Raw genomic sequence first — 22,593 nt, 5'->3', positions numbered from 1 at the left:
CACAATGTCATTTTGTACTGCTGTCTTAGGATTCATAGAGACAGGATCACCCCTTGGGTCTGAGGATTCCGTAGTGGTTAAAGGTCTCTAATGGCTGACTGCTGTGCTTCTCTGATCTCTCAGCTTTCACCCCAATATCTGACTCCAGTTTTTTATTATAAAGACTAATTAAAATTGCACTTCAAGCCGGGTGGTGGTGGCGCACGCCTTTAATCCCAGCACTTGGGAGACAGAGGCAGGCTGATCTCTGTGAGTTCAAGGCCAGCCTGGTCTACAAGAGCTAGTTCCAGGACAGACTCCAAAACTACAGAGAAACTCTGTCTCAAAAATAAATAAATAAATAAATAATAAAATAAAAAGATTGCACTTCAACTCAGTACCCATCAAACTTGATGAACAAATTGGCCATTTCTGAGTGGAAGGGCTGCGTGTGCTCAGAGTCGTTTTGTGGAAACTGTGTATGGTTCTATTTATTTAAGCCTCATTTAGTCCTTAAGAATGAATACTGCTTCCGTCACATGTTTGCTTCCTCTGGCTCATCTGTGGAACAGGCTTAGGGTGAGTCTTTGAGAAATGTAATGTTGCCTTTCTGTGCTTTCATTCTCCAGGTTGTAGCCACAGGCATCCCTTGCTGTTACTTTTAATTTCTATTTGGAAAGGAATTGGCCAAAGGGGGAAAATGATAAAGTTCTTCCTTATGGTGAACAGACAGGGGCAGACCCGCCTGTCTAAGTACTATGAGCACGTGGAGATTAATAAACGCACACTTCTGGAAACGGAGGTCATCAAGAGTTGTCTGTCTCGATCTAGCGAACAAGTAAGTGTCTGTGGCTTTTTGCTCTCTGTATAGGGTAGGCCACTGCGCCTTTGCCACGTCTCAAGCTGTATTCCTCAGTATCGTATCGTCTCTGAGCTGTATTCCTTCAAGGGCTATCAGGGACAACAGGACATAAAGAGAAAGGTAGATGAAAGGAAGCCTGGCTCTTACCATCCCACTAAGAGAAAAACAAAAGGCAAATCAGGAAAGTCCTGGGTTTTTATTTAGGATAGCTGTCTTAGTGTATCATAGAAGTAGCTGCTAAATTTACTCCTGCTTGTAGACATAATCTTTTTTTGTTCGTATGAATTCAGCCCTTGGAACTCTCAGCAGCATCTGAGGCTGACTGGTGGCTTTCTGAAAGCCAAAACAGGAAGGAAGGTCAGATGACTGTCAGGACAGCAAAAACTCCAGGGTGCCAGAGGATAATAATACGATTTCCATGTGGATAATCATTCTTTTCTGCTTACCTTCTATGGTAAATATGCAACCAATGTAATACCAGACAAGTGATTTAAAAACAAACTTAGTTTGAGCCCACTTTTTTTATTATGTAGATAAGGGAAATGACAGTTAACAGTTCATACAAAATAACAAGTTGATTCCTCCTGCTGGAACCTAGAGGCTAAATGCATCATTAGCATAATAAAGAATGGTTTCCTGGTGCCAGGGCTTCTACACAGGGCCTCATGTGCTTAGTAGGCATGCTCTGCCACACTGCAGCCCAATTTAAAAAACGAAGTCCATAGAACTAATTCTAGGACAGGCTACACACAGAAAAACAAAACAAAACAAAAAACCTGAGTCATTTTGCAAAGAACTTAGAAAATTTATTTACTACAAGTCCTATTAGGAAATCCATTAGAAAGCATTGGGCGACTGTTGCAAAGTCAAAGTCACCCATTTCTTCGTTCCACATCTTGCCACCTTTGAGAGGCTGCGTGGGAGCATCAGCTGTCATAAACTACTGAGTTGCATCAACACTCAGTAGTTACGTGTTACAAGCGTGTTTCCCTTGGCTTCCAAATCAGTTTCCCAGTTGCGGTCTCTCCTGGTTCCTGTTCACATCACTACCTTGGCCTGCTGTGGGCACATGCTGCTCGATGGCATCGGGTGGAAAGAGGAACTCATTTAGGAACTGTGTTTGTCACCACACACAGGAAACACGTAAGAGACATGTCTGTTTGAGTCTTCCTACAATCCACAGACCTGCCATAATTTAAACAGCATTTCTACCAGAAATTCACCCCTTGGAATAAAGATATTGGTAGATTTTGTGGGTACTCTAAAATTATTTTTATTTTAAAAAGAAACCACTGGACTTCTGGCATCAGGTACCAGAGTATCATAATATCACGGTAGTTTAATTCTGTCCAAAGATGTGCTCGGTTCTTGTTTTGTTATGTCAGAAACTCTTGAGAGATTGAGACCTGTTCTGTAGCCATTCGGACGACCTATACCCTGTAACCCTAGTGCTCAGGTGAATTCTGAGATCCAGTTTGAGCTACAGAGCAAGTACTAGGCCAGGATGGGCTATAAGACCCTGTGTCAAAACAAAACAAAATGACAAGGGGCTGGAAAGATGACTCATGATTAAGAGCACCTGCTGCTCGTGTAGAAGACCAGGGTTCAATTCCCAGAAGTCTATGGTGGTTCTTAACCATTCATAGCTCCAGTTCCAGGGATCCAGAATTGAGTATAATAAAGGGTTATTTATTTAGGGGTAGACTCACAGATCACAGTCCTCTGCTCAAACTGGGAACAGCAATCAAATCCAGCAGCCGAAAGAGAAAGAGAGTGAGCATGTACTTTACATCAGCATTTCTAGTATGAGAGGCCATGCCCAAGTGGGCTGGTAACTTAAAGGCTACTGGCTGAAGGATTTCCTACAACACCTCCCCCTTTTGTTTAAATAAGAGAGTTCTAAGACTAATACAAAATTATATACAATAAGAACAAATATCAAGTATAAAAATTAGAATTACATCTGGCATAAACAATATCAAGGAAGAAACATGTGAGAAATGTTTCAATAATTATCCATCCTAAGTCTTGTATTATAAATAACTTGGCCAACTCATGAGCAGAAAGTATCTACGACTATAGTCTTCAACCCCATCGAAGACCCGAGAAGGGAGATAATATTACTTGAGTAAGCAGGAAGTGCAATCAAACAACTTCCAAAATATACAACAAATGACAGAGACAACTGGCTACCTGGGCAATCACCCAAAGTCTCATTTGCAGTGTTGAAGCAACCAACTTTGGCTAAGGCCCAGAATAACTTACAGACCATTTTTAGAGGCAGGAAAATTTTCAAAACCGTCTTACCTGTCTTGGCAAGATTTGACAGTCTTTTATCTTGTATCCTCCTTGTCCTGTCCGGACACCATGCATTTTGTCAGTGTCGATGCATGGGCAATTTTTTGCCCAAAGGCCGGTTTTGCCAAGAACAAAACAAACCCCAAGTGGAGTGTCTTTGGTACTCAACATTCTCTCAGGAATAGATCAGTGCTGCCAGGAGCAATCATGTCTCATGTCAACAGAACCCTAAGTTATTTAAATGTCATATTCTATAGCTCTTTGAAGTGATTGAAGATTACCTATCTATGCAGAATACAATCTCTATGTATCTAAACAACCTTATTAGTCTAACAATAAGTATGACAAACATGGATGACTACTGACCTATAATTCTTAATACCTATATAGCTTAAAGACTAAGATTTCATATTAGAATATTAAACAATCTTTAAACAACTGTGCAACAAATGAGGTCAATGACCTCAAAATGTAAACAATGTATAAGTAATTTGATCAGAGGTAGAAATGTATATTGCAATATGATAAATATATCCTAAAATTGTATCAATATACAAATGTCTTAAGCAGAGGTAAAAACATGCATGCATACAATATGACAAAATAACTTTGCCTAGCTGTACAAATATTGTAGACAAAATAACATATTCAATATAATTTATATTTGTATCAGTATACAAGAATCTATAGCAATGTAAATTACCTATAAATAATAGCTCACACATGCATACATACATACATACATACATACACTCAGGCAGACACATACACTCAATAGAAATAATGACTATTTAAAAAACATGAAAAATTTTCAATTCCCCTTGTCAAAAGGTTCAGCTTCATTCCCAGATACATTGAGTGCCCAAGAGCAATGTATCCTGAAGAAAAGCTGCTAAGTTCATGCTCAATCACATTTGGCCCAGCATACCTTGACACTGAAAACTTACACTGCGCCGTCAGCCTTCAGGCTACCCAGGGACTTCCCATGACCCTTCATACAGAGGCTGAAGGAGACAGATGAATGAGGAAAAGTGTTGTTTTATCTGTAGGTCAGTAGTAGTAAGGCAGTTATTAATTCATAAGAAGCAGTACTTACAGTGGGAAATCTTGTCTGGCATCTGCTGTGCAAAGGCCATCATTACATAATTTATGAAATAATCTACATTGGTTCTTTTCATGAATAGGAAAGTGTCGGTAAATGATGGACGGATGGTAGGAGATAAGATGGCTTGAGCTGGCTCCTCCAGGACTTTTCAATAGAACAGAAACGAGCAGATTTCATTGCTTCCCAGGGATTCATGGAAAGGTGGAAAGAGGCCACCACCATGTTTGTGCCTCTCCACATTAAAGCACTTTCAAATACTAACTACTCATTAGCTTTGCTCGCCAAGCACTACAGGGAGCCAGGAAATGAAAAAAAAAAAAAAAGGCACAAGGGGAACCCAAGTGATCACTTGGGTCTTTTTCCAAGATGGCTTTTCCTCCTCCTAAAGATGCTTCTAAGTTGTCAGAGCCAGCCTAGGCCGTTTAACGTTGTAATGTCTAAACTTCTAGGGGTGTGCTAGCAGACTCAAACATAGCGGAGGAATTATGCGTGTTGGTCGAAGAAACCTCTGTCAATCAGACTTTAATGTCTAATTGTGTTTCTTCTAGTGCTCGTTCATTGAATATAAGGATTTTAAGCTGATCTATCGGCAATATGCAGCTCTCTTCATCGTGGTTGGAGTTAACGACACTGAGGTAAGATGCTTGAAAAGCCTGTGCTCAATGAGAGACTTTTATTCTCCCTAAGTTCAAGTTTCTTTTCTGCTTGCTCCCCAAGAACTAGTAAACCTTTTTCAGAGTACCTGGGCCTCAGCTGAGGTGGAAGGCTGGAGGGAAGAGAAAAGCCCCACAGAACCCACAAACCAGCGGGGCAGGCATAGTGACCACAGGTAATGTTAGCACTCTCGAGACAGAGGCAGTGAGCTCCAGCAGGAGGTGAGCGGATTCTACCTCAAAGATCAAGTGGAAAGTCATTGAGGAAGACATCAGAAGTCAGCTTTGGGCCTCCACATGCACACACAGATGTGTCCATACACATCACAAATGTGTACACACATGTGCACACTACACACATGTGGGAGAAAAGGACATGGCTGACATATCAGAAGTCACAGCAAAATATAATCATTGTCTTGCTGTGGTTACCTCTCAGATGAGGCTCACCTTGTTGAGAGTCAGGCCAGTACCTATGGCCATGGAGTCCACGGAGGAGGGGTGATATCTAAAGCCTTTGAACTCTCAGTGGGCTGTTTTTATCTGTGAGTCACAGAGTAACAACCTTGAAGAGCCTGGGAGATTGCTTAAGTTGGTTAAGGAGGGAGTGGAGCTCACACTTCTGCTCCGTGCTCTGAAGTTTCAGCTTGACCAGGTTCAGCCGGGACGGCAAAAGTCTTAGTGGTTAAGGGTTCCTGTATTTCTTTCACTAATAAGCATCTTTCCCTTTGTTTCTTTTCTTTTCCTTTCTTTCGTATTTTAAGACAGTGTCTCACAGAGACCAGGGATTACAGGCATGCACCACCACACCTCACGCCTGTGAGGCGACATCCTAGTCCAGGACCCTACTGAGCTCCATCCTCAGTGACAATAATATTTCACAGAGCAGTTTTAGACCCTTTGCATATCAGTGACTAGGATGTTGCTTCTCTCACACATCTATACTGAACCATGTACTCTAAAACCTTAGACTTTTTTTTAACTGAGGGCATGATTAAATTAATTATACCCTTCTTTTATTTCAGAATGAGATGGCTATTTATGAATTCATACACAATTTCGTAGAAGTTTTAGACGAGTACTTCAGCCGAGTGGTAAGTTTAATGGCTAAAAAATGGTTTCAACGCAGTTTTCCAGAAATTGAGTCATTCAGATATCCGTTAGTATTGTGTTAGTATAGTATTTAATTAACATGCAAAAACTAAAATAAATGGTGCTGGACTGCTGTCCCTTCTTGCTCACCATAGGTGTTACAAACCCATATGTGCTTTAGCTCTCACAAAGAAGACTGTTTTAGTCTGCTTCTGTTGCTGTGGTAAATACCAAGCAACTTGGGGAGCTACAGCTCTCCAGTCACAGTGAATGGCTGCGTGTTGCATGGAGAGGGGGGGCCCTTTGTTTGTCCCAGCCGCCCGACTAGCTTACACCCGAAATAACCACACAGAAACTGTATTAATTAAATTACTGCTTGGCCCATTAGCTCTAGTTTCTTATTGGCTAATTCTTACATCTTAATTTAACCTGTTTCTATTAATCTATGTATCGCCATGTGACCGGTAAGATTCTAACCAGCGTCTGTCTCAGAAAGGAGATCCATGGCGTCTGCCACTCTGCCCTTCTTCTCAGTATTCTGTATCTACTCCGCCTATCTAAGTTCTGCCCTATCAGGCCCAAAGCAGTTTCTTTATTCATTAGCCAATGAAAGCAACACATAAACAGAAGGACCTCTTACACCAGCTGAGGGAAGCCAGGTCAGGGACTCGACAGAATCCTCGAGGCAGGAACTGAGTGTAAGGCTGGGGAGGAATGCTGAGGACTGGCTTGCTCCCCTTGGTGTCAGCCTGCTTTCTTATAATTCCCAAACCATAAGGGTGGTGTGCGCATGTGTACACACACACACACACACACACACACACACACACACACCCGCCTCTGGGCTGGGCTGGGCACTCCCACAGCAATCATCAATCAAGAAAAAATGTCCCAAAGGCTTTCTGGAAATTTTCTTAGTTAAGTTCCTCTTTCCAGATAATTCTTCTAGCTTTTGTCAAGTTGACAAAACCTAAGTGTCACAAAGCCACTCTTAGAAAAGCAGGTCCCTCTGTGCATTTTGCTGCCCTTCAGGACATCTTCCCCCTCACTTGCTGTTCATATATTCCTTCTGTTTTCCTTCCTAAGAGAGCAGAACCCTTTTTACCCTAAGAACCATTTCCAATCAGACAGTAGTGGCACACTACTTTTATCCCAGCACTCGGGAGGCAGAGGCAGGCGGATCTCTGTGAGTTTGAGGCCAGCCTGGTCTACAGAGTGAGTTCCAGGGCAGCCAGGGCTACATAGAGAAGCCCCATCTTAAAAAAACAAAAACAAACAAAAAAATCCTTTCCAAGCTGGGCATGGCAGTACACACCTGACAACCAGCATTCAGGAGATGGGACACAAGGATCAAGAGTTCAAGGCTATCCTTGACTACATAACAAGTTCAAGACCAGGCTGTCTACAGAAGACTCTTTCCAAAAGGGAAAAGAGGCAGGGTGGAAGGAACACTGGAGAGAAGGCTCAGGTGTTAAGAGTACTTGTAGTAGCGGAAGACATGGGTTTGGTTCCCAATGCCCACATGAAGGCTACACAGTCATCCATAACTCCAGTTCCTGGGGATCTGATACCCTCTTTTGGCCTCCATGGTCACCAGATACACACGGGGTCCACAGACATGCATGCAGACAGAACACCCGTAACATGCAAAATAAAAGAAGGAGAATTGTTGCCATCCAAACCTTTGCTTTATTGGTCAAAGTCAACTTTGGAGTCCAGCATCCTTTTTCGATATGTTATAACTATATTGAAATATAATTCATATACCATACAATTTTCTCATTTAAAGTATATAGTTTTGGTTGAGTATTTACAAAATCTTACAGCCATTGCCACTGTCATTTTAAGGAAAGTGCATCACATGGTAGAGAAGCATATTCCTGGACATCTCCTCTGTAGCCCCCTCCAGCCTGCTCCAGGCCCTCGGGAACCACTGATTTCTGTCCCTCGAGACTGGCTGTTCTTTATGCCTCACCGCAATGGACTTCCAAAGCTGGTCTCTTAGCATGGCGCTTTCAGGCTCCATCCGTGGGCACTGTCGGCACTCCTTTCTTCTTTATTGCTAGGTGACACTCTGCCGTATGGATATGCCACAGTTTTTAATCCACTGTCACCGGTGGGCATCTAGCTTATTTCCATTTTGGGCCTTTTATGAAGAGTGCCACTATGAATATTTTTTATCACATTTTTGGACAGATCAAAATTTTCTTAATTTCAGAATTAAGAAAAAAATCTTGGCATGGTGGTGCACGCCTTTAATTCTAGTACTCAGGAGGCAGAGGCAGATGGACTTCTATGAGTTTGAGGCCCAGCCTTATCGGCAGCTAAGTTTCAAGTCAGCCAAAGCCACATACTGAGACCTTTTCTTTAAATAGATTGATTAAATGAAATTCTCTTGGTCATATGCCTGAAAGAAAAATTACTTGGTAGTATTACTTTCATATTTAACCTTTTCATTAACTGGGAAGCTGTTTTCCAGTATTTTCATTATTTAAATTCCTATCAGCAGTGTGAGTGTCCTGACTTCTCCACATCCTCACCAAATCTTACCTTTTCCTTCATTGTCTGAGATAGGGTCTTACTATGTAGCCTTGATTGGCCTGGAGCTATGTAGACGAGGCTGGCCTCCAACTCACAGAAATCAGCCTGCCTCTGCCTCCCAAGCACTGGCATTAAGGCGGGCACTATCATGCCTCCCATCCAATCTCCTTTGGAAAATCTGTTTAGTCCTTTGCTCAGTTTTTAATTGCATTTAAAGATTATTAATGATGACCAGTGTGCCTGTATTTCCTGTTGTTTATGCTTTAGCTGTGCTTAGGAAACCTTTAGATGCCCTGGCTCTCTTCTTAGTGTTTCACCATTTTTGTTCTAAATTTGTCTCTGATACAGTTTACATTTAAGTAACTTTTTCTTCTATGTTGTGAGTTATAGATCATCTTGATTCATTTGTTGTTATCTTAAGTTGAAGAGGTGTGTCACTCCAAGTTGGCCTCAAATTCGTGATCCTACTGCCTCTGCTTCCCAAAGGCTGGAATTAACAAGCAGGCACCACTATGCCCATTTTGTGCATGTAGATATCTGCTTGTCTCAGTAGCAGGGATAACTGCCCTTTTCCCCTCCATGAATGTCTTAGCTCCTTGTTCTGAAACAAGCAATCCTAAGTAAGGGCTGAGCCAGGCATGGTGGGGTGGAGGCAGAAAGACCATGGAGTCAAGGCTACCAGCCATATAGGAAGTTCAAGGCCAGCTTGGGTTATAGGAGACCCCCATCTCAACAAGCAAACAAAAAATCTAATTAAATAGAAGGCAAAAGTTTATTTGTGGCCTCTCATTTCTATTCCGTTGACCATAGTATTGCGAGTGCTGGACCACCCTGACCCACGCAGCTCTCTAGTGAGCTGGAAACCCAGCAGTCCTGTAAACTGAGTGAGGATGGCTGTGTTACTACCAGCACCAACTATGGTGCCGCCTATAAGCCAGGAGACCTTGAACTTCAGCTCTGACCCTCTTGCCTCGGCCTCCCTAGTCCTGGAATTACAGGTGCATGCTGCCACCCCCCCCACACACACCCCGTTTGTGCAGCACTGAGGGTTGAGCCCCGACTTTGTGCATGCTGAGTAAACACTCTTCCTCCAGCCAAGCTACATCCCTAGCTTACTGGTCTTCAAACTTGTTTGTTTCATTCTGCCTTTATATAAAAATATTAGGAAGGAACTGTCCCACGCTGCTGCTTCCTGAGGCCGTGAGTGGACGCTACTCCGTAATTAGCAATTCTGAGTGTGCTGATACCAACAAGACAAAACTCGTGTTTAGAGCTGTGTGTTCTGAGATGTGGTGGTGCTGGAATTCCCAACGTGTGAGTGGCAGAGAAAAGCAAGAGGGCTGGGAGCTCAAGGCCTTTCTCGGCTCTGTGGCGGGTTAGAAGCCAGCCTAGAGCTCCTCACAGGGACCCAGCCCGTTCTCATAGCTTCAGTGCAGTGGGCCCCAGAGTCTGGCACCACGGCCAGCTGAATAAACTGGGAGCTGGCTAGAAATCCAAGCTCTCTGCCCCCGGCCACAGCATCAGAAACTCTGCCATGTCCCCTCAGTGTGTTCTGCCAACCTTCTGGTGATTCTGACACATGCTGAAGTTTGGGAGCTGTCTTTTTAGTGCATGAGACTTGTGGTCAGCAATTCTCTACCTTAAGAGTCAGAGCTTGGAAGATCACAGGTCCTTTGTCCCCAGTGGATGGGTGGGTGCCCTCCAGGGCAGAGAGTGGAGAAGAGATCGGACTTCCAGGGACACAGGGCAGGAGACTGTCTGCGCTGGTTGTGTATTAGAGTATCCTAGGCAAGCAATGTTCTGAACCTTCCGTGGCACTAGAAGTGCCCTCGGCCTGCCAGCTGCTGCTGTGTGGGCTCCTCTGAGCATGTGCAGTGTGCCGGCTGGGACTGAGAACTTGGAACATTATTGAATTATAAGGACTTTCAGTGTAAATCCCTCATTTAGCTGGTGGTGGCCGCATCACCAGTACAGCCTTGGTGCCTGTCCCACAAGGACACGGCTCTTGTGTTAGCATAGACCGCTGCGAGGCAAGCTCTGTGATGCCCCTGGAAGGCACTTTCAGGTGACACTCGCTCAGGAAGCATATAATTTCCAAAATGCCTTACAGCAGGAAGAACAAAAGAAGGGCCCAGACACTGTTGCTGTGAGATTTTTAAGTTACTGTTGCCTTCAGTTACTGAAAATAAACAGCACATGCCAAATTACAGCTGCGATGTTAAGAGAGAGGCAGGAACTGCGTGACCCACAGAATTCAAGGTTCAAATTTAACTTAAGCCAGGTGACAGTGAAGGGCTGACTGGTACTGGACCCAGGATGACCCTGCTCAGGATCAAATCAGAGCAGAAAGACAGCAAGAGGGAAGACGGTGGGGAAGGAAAGAGGACCCGACCCTCACTCAGGGTGCCTGTCAGCTAAGATTTATTTTTGGCTTTGTAAGTTTTAAGCATTCTCTCTGAGCTATTTTTATCTTAGCCAGTTTCGACATCTTAAATTTGGAAATGCGTTTCACGCTGTTGCACCGAGAAAAGCATATCAGCATCTTATTTCCAAAAACAAAAGCCAAACTGGTTAGTTCTGGAGGTTCCCAGTGAAAGAGGTGGCGGGGTTTCCTGTCCCACCCTGAACACTGAGGCCATCACACATGATCGCATTTCCATTTCCTCTTCCCTCTGCATAGCTATTTTCTTAACAAAAATAAGTTCAGATGGGCAGGAGGAAAGCGGCTGGATCGGTGGCGCTCTGCGTCTGTCAGGATTCAGGTTGCACACTGACCAGAGGGAAGCCCAGTGTGAACTCGTGGGGGACCTGTAACAAGAAGGGTGACAAAGAGCCCCTCCCTGTGAACAGAGAACCCTCTCTGGGACTGGATGTTGAGAAGTGGGCAGGCTATTCATGTGAGATATTTCTATACATTCATCTCAGTTTTTCTCTGAACCCGAAGTGCTCTCCCAATACGATGTTTTCAAGATGGGTGGAAGATCCTCAATTGGCCCACCAATTAGGGACATCTGCCCTTTAGACTTAACACACCACCTGTAACTGTGGAACTGGACATCTCTACGTACCTCTGTCCACAGGATAACCCTGACAGAGCTGGGAGAAGGGTTCTAGGCCCCCACCACACCCTTGTGGATACCAAATCCCTACAGGTTAAGTCCCTCATGAACAGTGCTTGGTATGTGCGTGTAGCCTACATACACACTACCATAAACTCTGACTCATCTAAGTTGTTGACAGCACCTAGCACACAGTGAATGCTTTATGAGTAATTACACCTAAGAAGTCATGGCAGAGTAAAAGTGTAGATGTTCAATACAAGTAGTTGTTCCAAGGATTTCACAGAGTGCTTGGTTGAATCAATGGGTATGGAATCCCTGAATAAAAGGATTACATACCATTTTTTAACATTATTATTATTATCTTTACTATTATTATTTTGTTCTGTTTTTCTAGACAAGGTTTCTCTGTGTAACAGCTCTGGCTGTCCTGGAACTCACTTTTTAGACCAGGCTAGCCTCGAACTCACAGAGATCCGCCTGCCTCTGTCTCTCCAGTGCGGGGATCAAAGGTGTGTGCCACCACTGTCAACAATATTATTTAGTTTTTGTAGTGTAGAGATCAACCCTCGGGTATTAAAAATGGCAGGTGCACTGTACCTCTGAGATACACAAGCTTGTATCACATTAATTAAACTTCTACATCATCAGTTACTGCTGGCTGTAATTTACTTAGCTAATCCCCCCAGACAGATTCTTGGGTTGTTATCGGTAGTTTGCCATCGATAACGCTGACTCTCCTGTTACTGTGCCCTGCATCCTTAAGATAAACCAGAGTAAATCAGTGAATGCAAAGGGAAGGCGTGTGGCTGTGGCTTCCGCTGCGTGTCGGATGGCCCTGTCTACAAAGCTTGATTTACTTTATTATTCTCCTGCTTACCTTCTTTTGGGGGTGGGAGTGTTTTGAGATAGGATCTTAACTCTGTTGGCTGAGACAGGCCTGAGTTTGTGGCAATCCTCCTGCCTCAGCTTCCCAGACTTATAGACACGAGCCACCAAGCCCAGCTGTCCCTCTACTTTCTTGAAAACTCCTAACCTGCAACTTTCTTTTCCTTCCCCCTTTTTCAGTTTCCAGGTTCTCGTCCTGGGCTCCAGCAGGTGCTGCTGCAGGCTGGAGGCAGAGCAGCCCCTGTCTGCCCAGGGGCCGGGACTGTCTGGGGTCCTTTTCTCACCGTACGTTTTTGTTTTCTTTTTCAGAGTGAACTAGATGTATCCTTTTTCAGAACATTTCCCATGCTATGTGGCAAAGCCCACTCTAGGTGTAATCAGGTAAGCACCAGCATGCAGGAGGGTGGTTTGGCAGAACCCAGGACACCAACCGCCGGCCACCCTGCCGAGGCAGCCCCACAGCAGGTGATTCGCAGACCCCCCAGCGCCCCCTTTCAGAGACAACGCTCTGTAAGATCCCTTTTTCTTTCTCTCGTAACAAAGCAACGAGGTGGTAGTACTCAAAAATAGCTATTACATGGGGCTGGAGGGTTGGCTTAGTGGTTAGGAGCACTGACTGCTCTTCCAGAGGACCCAGGTTCAATTCCCAGCACCCACATGGCAGCTCGCAACTTTCTGTAACTCCAGTTCCAGGGGGCTGACATATTCACACAGACAGACATGCAGGCAAAACACTGATGCACATAAAATAAAAATAAATTCTATGTTTAAAAAAATAACTATTAGCCAGGACCCAGCTACTGGATAGCACTACTAAGACAGAACCAAACATGACAGGCACACAAAAATAGACAATGAAATGATTCATAATGATATTCTGCCATACTCAGAGGCTGGTGCCTAGCCCAGTCCTCATAGAGAGGCAGAGACCCACGGCCGAATGTTGGGTGGAGCGCGGGGAAGCTGAGGAAAGCTTTGAAAACACTGCTCAGAGGCCGACAGTGACCTGCCTGGTGTTGTCAGAATCTCATTATTACCACGGCACTGTTACTTTTTACTCAAACTTCAGGGCACAATAAAATTTCTTCAGAGGCACAAAAAAATTAACTATTATATATTGACTTAACTTACTCATATCAGATAGGTTTGTTCAAAACGTGTCACAAGGGAGAAGTGCTTTTCTGAAGGAGACTGAGCTTGCAGTAAATACCCAGAGTCCCCTCTTGACGGAAGGTGGCATTCTGGGGATGGCCCGGAGGGTTAGAGACATGGCCTAGCTTATACTCCTTTCCTTTTAGGACATAAAAACTTCCTTTCTTTCTCTTTTAAGTCAAAACTGTCTCTGGGGCTGAGAATGATGCCCGAGGCGGACACCTGCCCCGTGTGTGCTTGGCCCTGGGTTCAGTCCCACACCTTACAACAAAGCAAGCATGCCCAGGACCCCAGAGGTGGACAGGCACTTGCAGGCTTTTGAGAAGTCTCTAGAAGTATAAGATGTTGATGTCTAATACTATTTTTCCTGTTAGCCTGCTTCGGGTCTGGAGAGAAAGCTCCGTGGTTGACAGTGCTTGTCGCTCTGAGAACCCCAGTTTGGTTATGAGCACCCACAGCAGGCAGCTTCCAGTCGCCCATCACTGCAGCTCCCCCTTGTGGACTCCTCAGGCACTCGGACACATGTAGGGCACAATGCACGTAAGCGGGCTGGACACGGTGCACTCATCTTTAATCCCAGCACTCAGGAGGCAGAGACAGGTGGATCTCTGCGAGTTTCAGGCCAGTCTGGACTACACAGTGAATTCTAGGCCAGGCGGTACTATGCTAAGAGACACTGTCTGAAAAGCAAATAAATAAATAAATAAATAGATAAACCCACTCATGCACATAAACATAAAGCAAAATAAAAATACTTTATTTTAAAAAATCTACCTATTACTTGGAAATGATAAGGAAATCTTTTGAAAACTTATCAGACTTAACTCTAAAATAATTACAACTATTTATGTATACTATTAACAGTTAACAGATACACGGGTTACAGCATGTTTATGTGTGTGGGCTTCCTGCAGTGTGTACACAGAGGTACCACTGCGCAGAATAGAATCAGTGTGTTTGTTTACACAGCACGCTCTTCTGGAGAAACAGCCATTCACCCCTTCCTGTTGGTAAGAACTGGGCATAGTCTGGGCATAGCCAGAAAATCTGAGGACAGGTGGTTGCCCTCTAGTGGCCAGTGACCTAAATCTATGACCCAAGAGAGCTGAGGCTAGACAGTGTCTGACATTTCTTAAATAATTTATGTGTGGAGGTGTTCTGTGTCATGTATGTCTGTGCTTGGTGTTCTTGGAGGCCAGAAGAGGGGTCAGGTCCCCTGAACTAGAGTTACAGGTGGTCTGTGTTCCACCAGGTGGGTGCTGGGAATTGAACCCAAATTTACAGGAGGAGCTCTTAACCACAGAGCCATCTCCCCAGCCCTGTGACATTCTGTCTTAATCAAGCCATTGAAAGAAATTCAAAATACATCTGTTCCTAATTGGACAGGGGAGTAAGAAAGCTTTCAAAAAATACTTTAAGAGTCAATGAGAACAGTAAGAGCTAGCAGATGCTACTGGAGTTAAACATCCAAGATCCGCTCTGCCGGTCGCATTGAGCAGACACGTTTACTTCCGAGGGTAATTAGACTAGAGGAGTTGAAACGCCCTCTCAGCCTGGATGGGGCTCTTGCCATGGCTCCAGAGACCCTGACACCTAAGGAAGGGCTTCTTCCACGTCCAGCTGTCGGAGAGCGAGGCAGCGTGGCGCGGCCTGGGGCTATGCTGGTCGTGCTGGGGTAGCTTCAGCTGAGGGGCGTTTAGTGCAGAGAGAGGCCGCAGTGTCGCCTTTGTAGACTCCTGGGATGGCCAGCTTTCCCTTCGCAACTTATTTTCCCCACCAAGACCCACAATTCGTGTTTTATCTTATCCTTTACCTTTGTGTTGTTGTGTTTGTTTGTTTCTTGAGACAGAGGTGGCCCTGGTTGATCTCAAACTCTCAGAGATGCACCTGCCTCTGCCTCCAAGTGCTGGGATAAAGGTGTGCGCCACCACAGCTGGCCCCCCTTGCTTTCATTTCACCTTTCTCTCCTCACTACATTGTGTATTTCAGTCCAGAGGAACTTCTCTTAAAATGTTACTGTCCCTTGAACCATCTGAAAAACAGCAAATTCAAAACCCAAGATTCACTTGCCTCACGCATGGCTCTCCATCTGTCCCGGAGGACTTCTACAGAGAATCTCGTGGCAGGGAACCGGCAATCCATGGAGGCTCCACCCTAGTTCCCGCTTCCATGGGGAGGGCAATTTGCTGCAGTCCATTCTCAGTGCCACAGAAGCCGAGATGGCAGTGACTGCTTCCGGGACTGGGCTCTAGAGCCACAGGGTTGAAACAAGCACTGCCACACTTGCCCCCGGTTCTCCCAGTGCTCACAGCCCACGTCTTTGGAGTGCTGGGTGAAGAAAGCCTTCCTGGGCTGGGCGGGGGTGGCGCACGCCTTTAATCCCAGCACTCAGGAGGCAGAAGCAGGTGCATCTCTGTGAGTTTGAGGCCAGCCTGTTCTACAGAGTGAGTTCCAGGACAGCTAGGGCTGTTACACAAAGAAACCCTGTCTTAAAACACTGGAAGGGAGGGAGGAAGGAAGGTCCCGGTCAGGAAATTCTCAAGAAGCCCCTTGAAAAGCCAGCTGGGATCACTTACATTCCTCTCCAGCACACACTACTGTTCTACTTCCAGCTGAGATGCACAGAACAAGACAAATGGGATTTAAACAGAAATGCTCCAAGCAGGAGAAACCAGCTCAGGAATTCTGGCTTGTTGAAACCTTTTTCCAATATGTAGAACCCCTAGGTGTAGTGGTGCCCGGTGGGCAAACTACCCACTTGAGACTGAGCACCCCAGTGACCTAAGTCACCTCCATAGGGAATAATAAGCTCCTCACAGCGTCCTACTGCCCCTCCCCCAAGCTGCTGCTGCAGAAGATGTATTTCCATAGAGAGCTGACCCCATCACATAGCTTGTTGGGTTTACCTAAGGCTTTAAACTTCATGAAGATTTTTTTTTTCTAGACACCAGTTGTTGAATTTCCTAAATCATGATCAGCCCTGAACACTTGAGAATTCAGAGGAGCTATTCTCAGCGCCACCTGTTAAGCAGTTGGGTAATTAATGACACTGGTGACCAGCGCGCTGTCCGGTGTGCACCTGCTGTGCACGGGTGTGTAGAAAAGCTCACCTGTCACTGTGGGGTCTACTCCTTAAACAGAAAGGGCTGCAAATATAGATTAGCGGGAGAGCACTGGCCCGTCTACACAGGGCCTTGGGAGTGATTCCCAGCACCCAACATCTGGTTTTGCCGTAGCAAGCATAGGACGCAGCAGCACTTTCTCTGCCCTTGGTAACTAAGGTCCCTTTAGGGCTCTGCACTTCTGAGAACCCCATTCTGAGTCTTTCGGCAGCTTCCCCTCTGAAGGAGCTCACTGGCCTCCCTATCCTTTGTGTGTGAATCGTGCTGAGCATACAGAAGGCAGAGGGTGTTGACTGACACTCCAGAGCTGCTGCGGGTTTGAAAGGCACCTGTTTCATGCTTTCCTTGTTACCACTGAGTTTGGGTCATAAGGAATGACATCAGTGTTGTACGCAGTCTCTAAGTCTGCCACCATCTGGCAGAGCACATCCCTAGACGATGACGGCTTGACTGGCACCATTGAGATTCATGGGCATGCTGTGTTTGAGACCCAGAGCCCAGCTGAAGTTTCTTCACTCATATCCTGAAAGCCTGTGTCCGTCATAGGTCCGGACCAGAAAACTCCGCACAGCACTACTCTCAGCCTGATGGAATAAGAGACCGCAAAGCCATTTGTTCAAACAAGGACTGCGGAGATAGCGGCCGGAAATGCAGGCATTGCTCAGGGTTGCCATCCCAGTGCAGGCTCAGCTTCCCAATGAACCAAAGCCACCTGGATGTGCTCCCAGAAGCCCCTCTAGCCAATAGTGAGGGTCTCGGATATCGTTCCCAAGGGAACGCATTCCCGAGAAAGGGATGTGAATGGTGCAGATCCCAGAGTCCACTTCCAGCCTCTTCTGACTCCCAAAACCTTCTCCCTTTTGCATCTCCTCTGTTGTTATGTTAGGTAAGTTACTGACTTAGTTTGAGGGGACAGGCTCTGCAGCCTAGGCTGGCCTGGAAATCGCTATGTACCCCAGACTGGCCTTAAGCTTGTGTAATCCTCCTCAGCCTCCCAAGAACCAGGATTACCGAGTGAATCCCCACATCCAACTCTTATCTTTGTGTTCTCTGCCTTACCTTACTCGTTCGATACTCAAAAACGGTAACAGCAAGTTATGAGAAGCAAAAGGAGTGAGGGTTCATTTGTCCTCATGTGGTTCTCTGGGACAGCTCCAGCCTAGCATTCCTAAGACTCTGGGTTCAGTCCCAGCAAAGGAAGTAAGAAAGAAGTACAGACAGGCCCAGATGTTCATACTTAAAACAATTTGTTTTTTAAGTGTCTCTGTGTGTGTATGCCTGTGTGTCTCATGCGTGCTCAAGGAGTTCAGACAAGGATGTCTGATCTCCTGGAACTGGAGCTAAAGATGGTTGTGAGCTGCCGTGTGTGTTGGGAACTGCTGAGCCATCTCTTTGACTCCCTGGAGTTAGCCAGTTTGGTGTCTGGGCTGGGCTCTGCCTTACAGTTGTTCTACTTGACTCTCGTTTGCTCTGTTCTCTACTTATTAAAGGACAATTAACCCACCACATTGGTATTAAAAGACCGTGAAGGGCTGGGTACGACCATGGAGGGCTGGTATGACCATGGAGGGCTGGTATGACCATGGAGGGCTCCCACCTGTAGTCCAGTACTGGGAAGAAGGTGGAGGTAGGCAGGACAGGAGTTCAGGGCCATCTTCAGCTACCATAACAAGGTCAAGGCCAGTCAGACCATCTAAGATCCTGTGTCGAGGAAAATAAACTCAAACATCCTGTGAGAAACATGTTTTAGGAGGCAGAAACGAGCATTCTTGTGTAGGACACCTCTGATGCCCATCCCAGCCTGTTGTCCATAGACACCCCAATGGGGTTTAGTAAATGCGCTCCTTGAGATGTTGTTAGTAGTTTGGGGGGTTGGTTATATTCAACCCAGTCTGAAGGAAGTTCTCTCCCTGGCCACTTGAGTCAATAGACCCACAATCCAATTTCTTCTTGCTTCCTCCTGTTCAGACAGAGCTTGCTTGTGTCTTGACACAAGAGCTTGCTTGTGTCAGTACTTGCTTGTGTCTAGGTCCTTGAGGCTTGGCAAATATGATACTTTTTTGGTCCCTGGCATATGGCCCAAATGCCACTAATCTTGGCTCTACCCATGTGCACAAGTTGCTCATAAACCAAATAAAGATCTGAACAGCTGGATTTTTATTTTAAAGGAGTCTTGTGATTTAGGGGGGCATCAGCTTTCAGGCCTTTGCTTTGCATTGGGATCTGGTCTATGGTTTTTGCTCATGAACAACTGGGTTATCATTAGGGTTTGAGCCAGATACACAGACAGGCAGTCATATGGTCACAGTACAGAATGACCTCACTGACTAACTCATGTTTCCAGGAGGTTAGGGAATCAGGCTTGCCAGAGGACCCGTCCTTGCAATGTAGTGGTGTCAGTGGTTGATATGATTCAGCAATAAATCCCAATTCAAATTTCCCAACAGTCAGGCTCAAGGGGACATCTGAATAATGGTCATTTATTTGCTGAAGATGGGACAGGTTGACCAGAGAGCCAATTAAACAGAGAAAACCAAGTTTCCTCCTATGTCAAATAAGGACATAGTGCCCTCAGTACCTCCAGACGGCTCAGGGGTCTTTTCCATTCGGCTGTCTGTGCTGCTTAATCCCTTTTTATTTTTGAGATAGGCTGTTATGTATCCCAGGCAGACCTCTAATTGCCGTGGAGGCAAAAATGACCTTGGCCTCCTGATCCTCCTGTCCTCACCTGCCAGAGCTGAGATCACAGGTGTGTGTTCCTATACCTTGTTTACGGGGTGCTGGAAATCAAGCACAGGACCTCGTGCTGCTAGGCCAGCTCTGGCAACTGAGCCGCATCCCCAGCCCCTCAACTCTTGCCCGACTGCATTGCCACTTTGTCTCGGCTCGTAAACTCCGGCTGCTGGTTCTGATGAACAGGGTTGAGCCTAACATTCATTCCAGTCCTACTTTGGCCTGCGACAAAGCAATCATCTATATAATTGGAAGACATTATTAATAGGTATATCAGAGCAAAGCTTTTTTTTTTTTCTGGGTCACTTAAGGACAGTTCCCATCGGCTCCTGCTAGCAAGCTATTTGCAGAGAACTTAATGAGATGTTAACAGAGTCTGATGGAACTCGAAAGTCATTCTCTGTAGACAGACTTCACTGAACAAACACAATAGAGAGAGACTTTGGCCATCAGGAATTGAACAAAATCAGGTTATGATTTGTTTTGTAAAGATTTATAATTACAAACTCACCGGTACGTTTAATCAATCACCCATTTGTCAAATGAACTTTGTCTATTTGAATCAGCTGTTTCTTTTCAGCCAGTGTCGGAGACCAGCGTCCACAAGGATGCCACTTATTATAACAGAGGCACGGGGACCAGGAAAATAAGTAAGGAGAATGAAGACGCGAGTGCAAATAATAAATCAGAAGCACAGGACAGCACCGAGAGGGAGTTCCAGTGAACACTGAAATCACCCATGTTTAATTTCCGTTTGCTTAAATACCCCGACCACAAAAAGTAGGAGTAAGATAAAAACAACAAAACAAAACAACAACAAAAAACCTCACATGCTACAAGGAATGAACAAACCAGTTGAAGGATTTCAGGCTACATTCTTAGTTAAATGTTCTATTGCCAGAACAAGACAAGTAACAGTCACACCCAAGACCATTCTGTAGGCTAACCACTCTCTGGGAGGAGTCCATAGCTGTCTTCCTAAGGGAGCAGGAACCTAGCTGGACCCTTAGACTTTTGTTTGAGGTAGAAACACATCTCTAAAAGACAAGAAACACTTCTCTAAAGACAAGATCTCCTGAGTAAATTGGGAGCATGGGGACCTTGGGAGAGGGCTGAAGAGGAGGGGAGAGGCAGGGAGGGGAGCAGAGAAAAAGTGCAGAGCTCAATAAAAATCAATAAAATTAAAAATAATAATAATAATAAAAATAAAACTTAAAAAAAAAGAAACATCTACTTCTCAATACCTGTAATACCAGGTCTGGATATTAGCCACACCTGCTGACAATAACCTTGAAGGAGCAGAAATTCTAACTCTCTGACCTTCAGTCAAGGTAGAATGGACCCAGACCTGTGGGCCCTGTCAAACCAGCTCTTTAAAACCAGAACCTCAGGTTTCGAGTGTAAAATTAAGAAACATTCAAGCGTTGCAGCCATCTTGCTCCAGTTAGCCACCCAGATGAGTGTGTCCTCAGAGAGTATGGCTTTCTGGTTTCTGACTGCCCAGTGCACCTTCGTCCCCCACAGAGACCGGTGATCCAGGGAGTGTTCCACCTTTAGCCTTCATAATTCAAAAGTGTGTGAAACTCAGAACTTTTGTCCTTGGGCAAGTTTAGTTAGCATGCCTCCCCTCCTTTACTCCTTTCTTCTCTGCACTATTTTTCTTCTGCCTGGCAAAGAAGACAGCTGAGGTGCAGGCCAAGAAGGGTGCTCGTGGGTAGGTAGCGCCCCAGGGGCTGAGAGACCATGTTGACTTGGAGCCTTGGGCTCACGAGAAGTCTGGAGAAGGGAGCAGTCAGTGCAACCCAGCTCCGGCTTTTCCCATTGGCTTCTGAGTAACTGAGGATTGCAGAGAAGACCGTGGTAATAAATTAATGCACTCATCACAGTGCCCTGAGCACAGTGAGCGTTCAACAGGCTCAGCGTGTTACTGAGGTCAAGTCATGTTCTTGCTGAAATGTTACCTGCTGAGTGCTCTGGCATTTAATGGATTCTAGCCCACTCTGGTTAACAAAATGTGCTGTTCTGGATGGGGTATTGAATGCTGGAATGCTGCCTCGCATGCGAGGCCCTGAGTTCCATCCTGAGCACAAATCATATATACATACATACATAATACATATACACATACACACACATATAATACATACATACACATATACATAGACAAACATAATTGAAGGAGCTGTTTCATTTCAATATCTGTTTATTGAACTTGCTTTAGCCAAGATGAATCTAGGTGTGTACATATATATGAAGGTAATCTCTACTAAGGATTTAAAAAACAAACAAAACTCATGTTGGAGCCTATTTACCAGGAAAATGCCAGGCTAAGCATGTTACTATTTAGGTTTGCTAAATTCTCAAACTAATTTCCTTAATATAACCTAGATAATGTTTAATTTGGATAAAGTCCACATCATTTTGGATGAGATGCTGCTGAACGGCTGCATTGTGGAAACCAACAGAGCGAGAATCCTTGCCCCTCTCCTGATCCTCGACAAGATGTCGGAAAGCTGAGGACAACTGCCAGGCAAGGTCAGAATGGCAGGCATGCCAAGATATTGCGAACCACGCAGCCTTCCGAGAACTGTTGGTAGCTGTTTCCCATGATTCCTCAGGAGAAAACAATTCTGTGTACAAAGGAACTTTTTCTCTTAACAGAGAGCCAAGGTTTCACGTGGCAACTGCAAGCGTGCTTTTCCTTCTGCGGGAACAGCAGGACCGTTGTGGATGAAGGGATGGCAGCTGTCCTTTAGCCAATAAATTGACTTGCCTGCCTGACATTCATAAAGCTCTGCTTGCTGTCTCTTTCCTCACAACCTCAAGCACTCTCATTACTGTGCTACAAGGCCCTAGGCACCCCTCCCCCTTCTTTGTGTGTGTGTATGTGTGTGTGTGTGTGTGTGTGTGAGAGAGAGAGAGAGAGAGAGAGAGAGAGAGAGAGAGAGAGAGAGAGAGCAGAGGTCAACCTTGGTATCTCCCTCAGTTGTTGCTCCTGTATTTATAGTTCTAATTGAGAACTTCACATGCGTATACAATGCATTTGATCATATCTATCTTGCACTCCCCATCTTTTGTTTTTTGAAACAGGGTCTATGACTGGACCTGG

The 22,593-nt window shown here is 45.2% G+C and overlaps 1 protein-coding gene across 4 annotated transcripts in view; it reads left to right on the top strand.

The window, feature by feature from the left end:
- Ap4s1 (adaptor related protein complex 4 subunit sigma 1) overlaps positions 1 to 22,275 on the top strand; it is a 48,425-nt gene extending 26,150 nt beyond the window's left edge. For 2 of the 4 annotated variants that reach the window (XM_085697675.2, XM_085697673.2), the window contains exons 2-6: positions 609 to 817; positions 4,793 to 4,879; positions 5,923 to 5,991; positions 12,787 to 12,858; positions 21,873 to 22,275. In XM_085697675.2, the coding sequence (XP_085553801.1) occupies positions 680 to 817; positions 4,793 to 4,879; positions 5,923 to 5,991; positions 12,787 to 12,858; positions 21,873 to 22,001 (495 nt within the window). In that variant the 5' untranslated portion in view covers positions 609 to 679 and the 3' untranslated portion in view covers positions 22,002 to 22,275. The remainder of the gene's footprint in view (positions 1 to 608; positions 818 to 4,792; positions 4,880 to 5,922; positions 5,992 to 12,786; positions 12,859 to 21,872) is intronic. The other 2 variants (XM_085697674.2, XM_048415623.3) reach the window with 2 other exon arrangements.
- Positions 22,276 to 22,593: the final 318 nt, after the last annotated feature.

This window comes from Myodes glareolus, chromosome 11 (genome assembly GCF_982192425.1).
Source record: "Myodes glareolus chromosome 11, mMyoGla1.1, whole genome shotgun sequence".
Taxonomy (NCBI): Eukaryota; Metazoa; Chordata; class Mammalia; order Rodentia; family Cricetidae; genus Myodes; species Myodes glareolus.
This window is presented reverse-complemented; position numbering and strand designations above follow the sequence as displayed.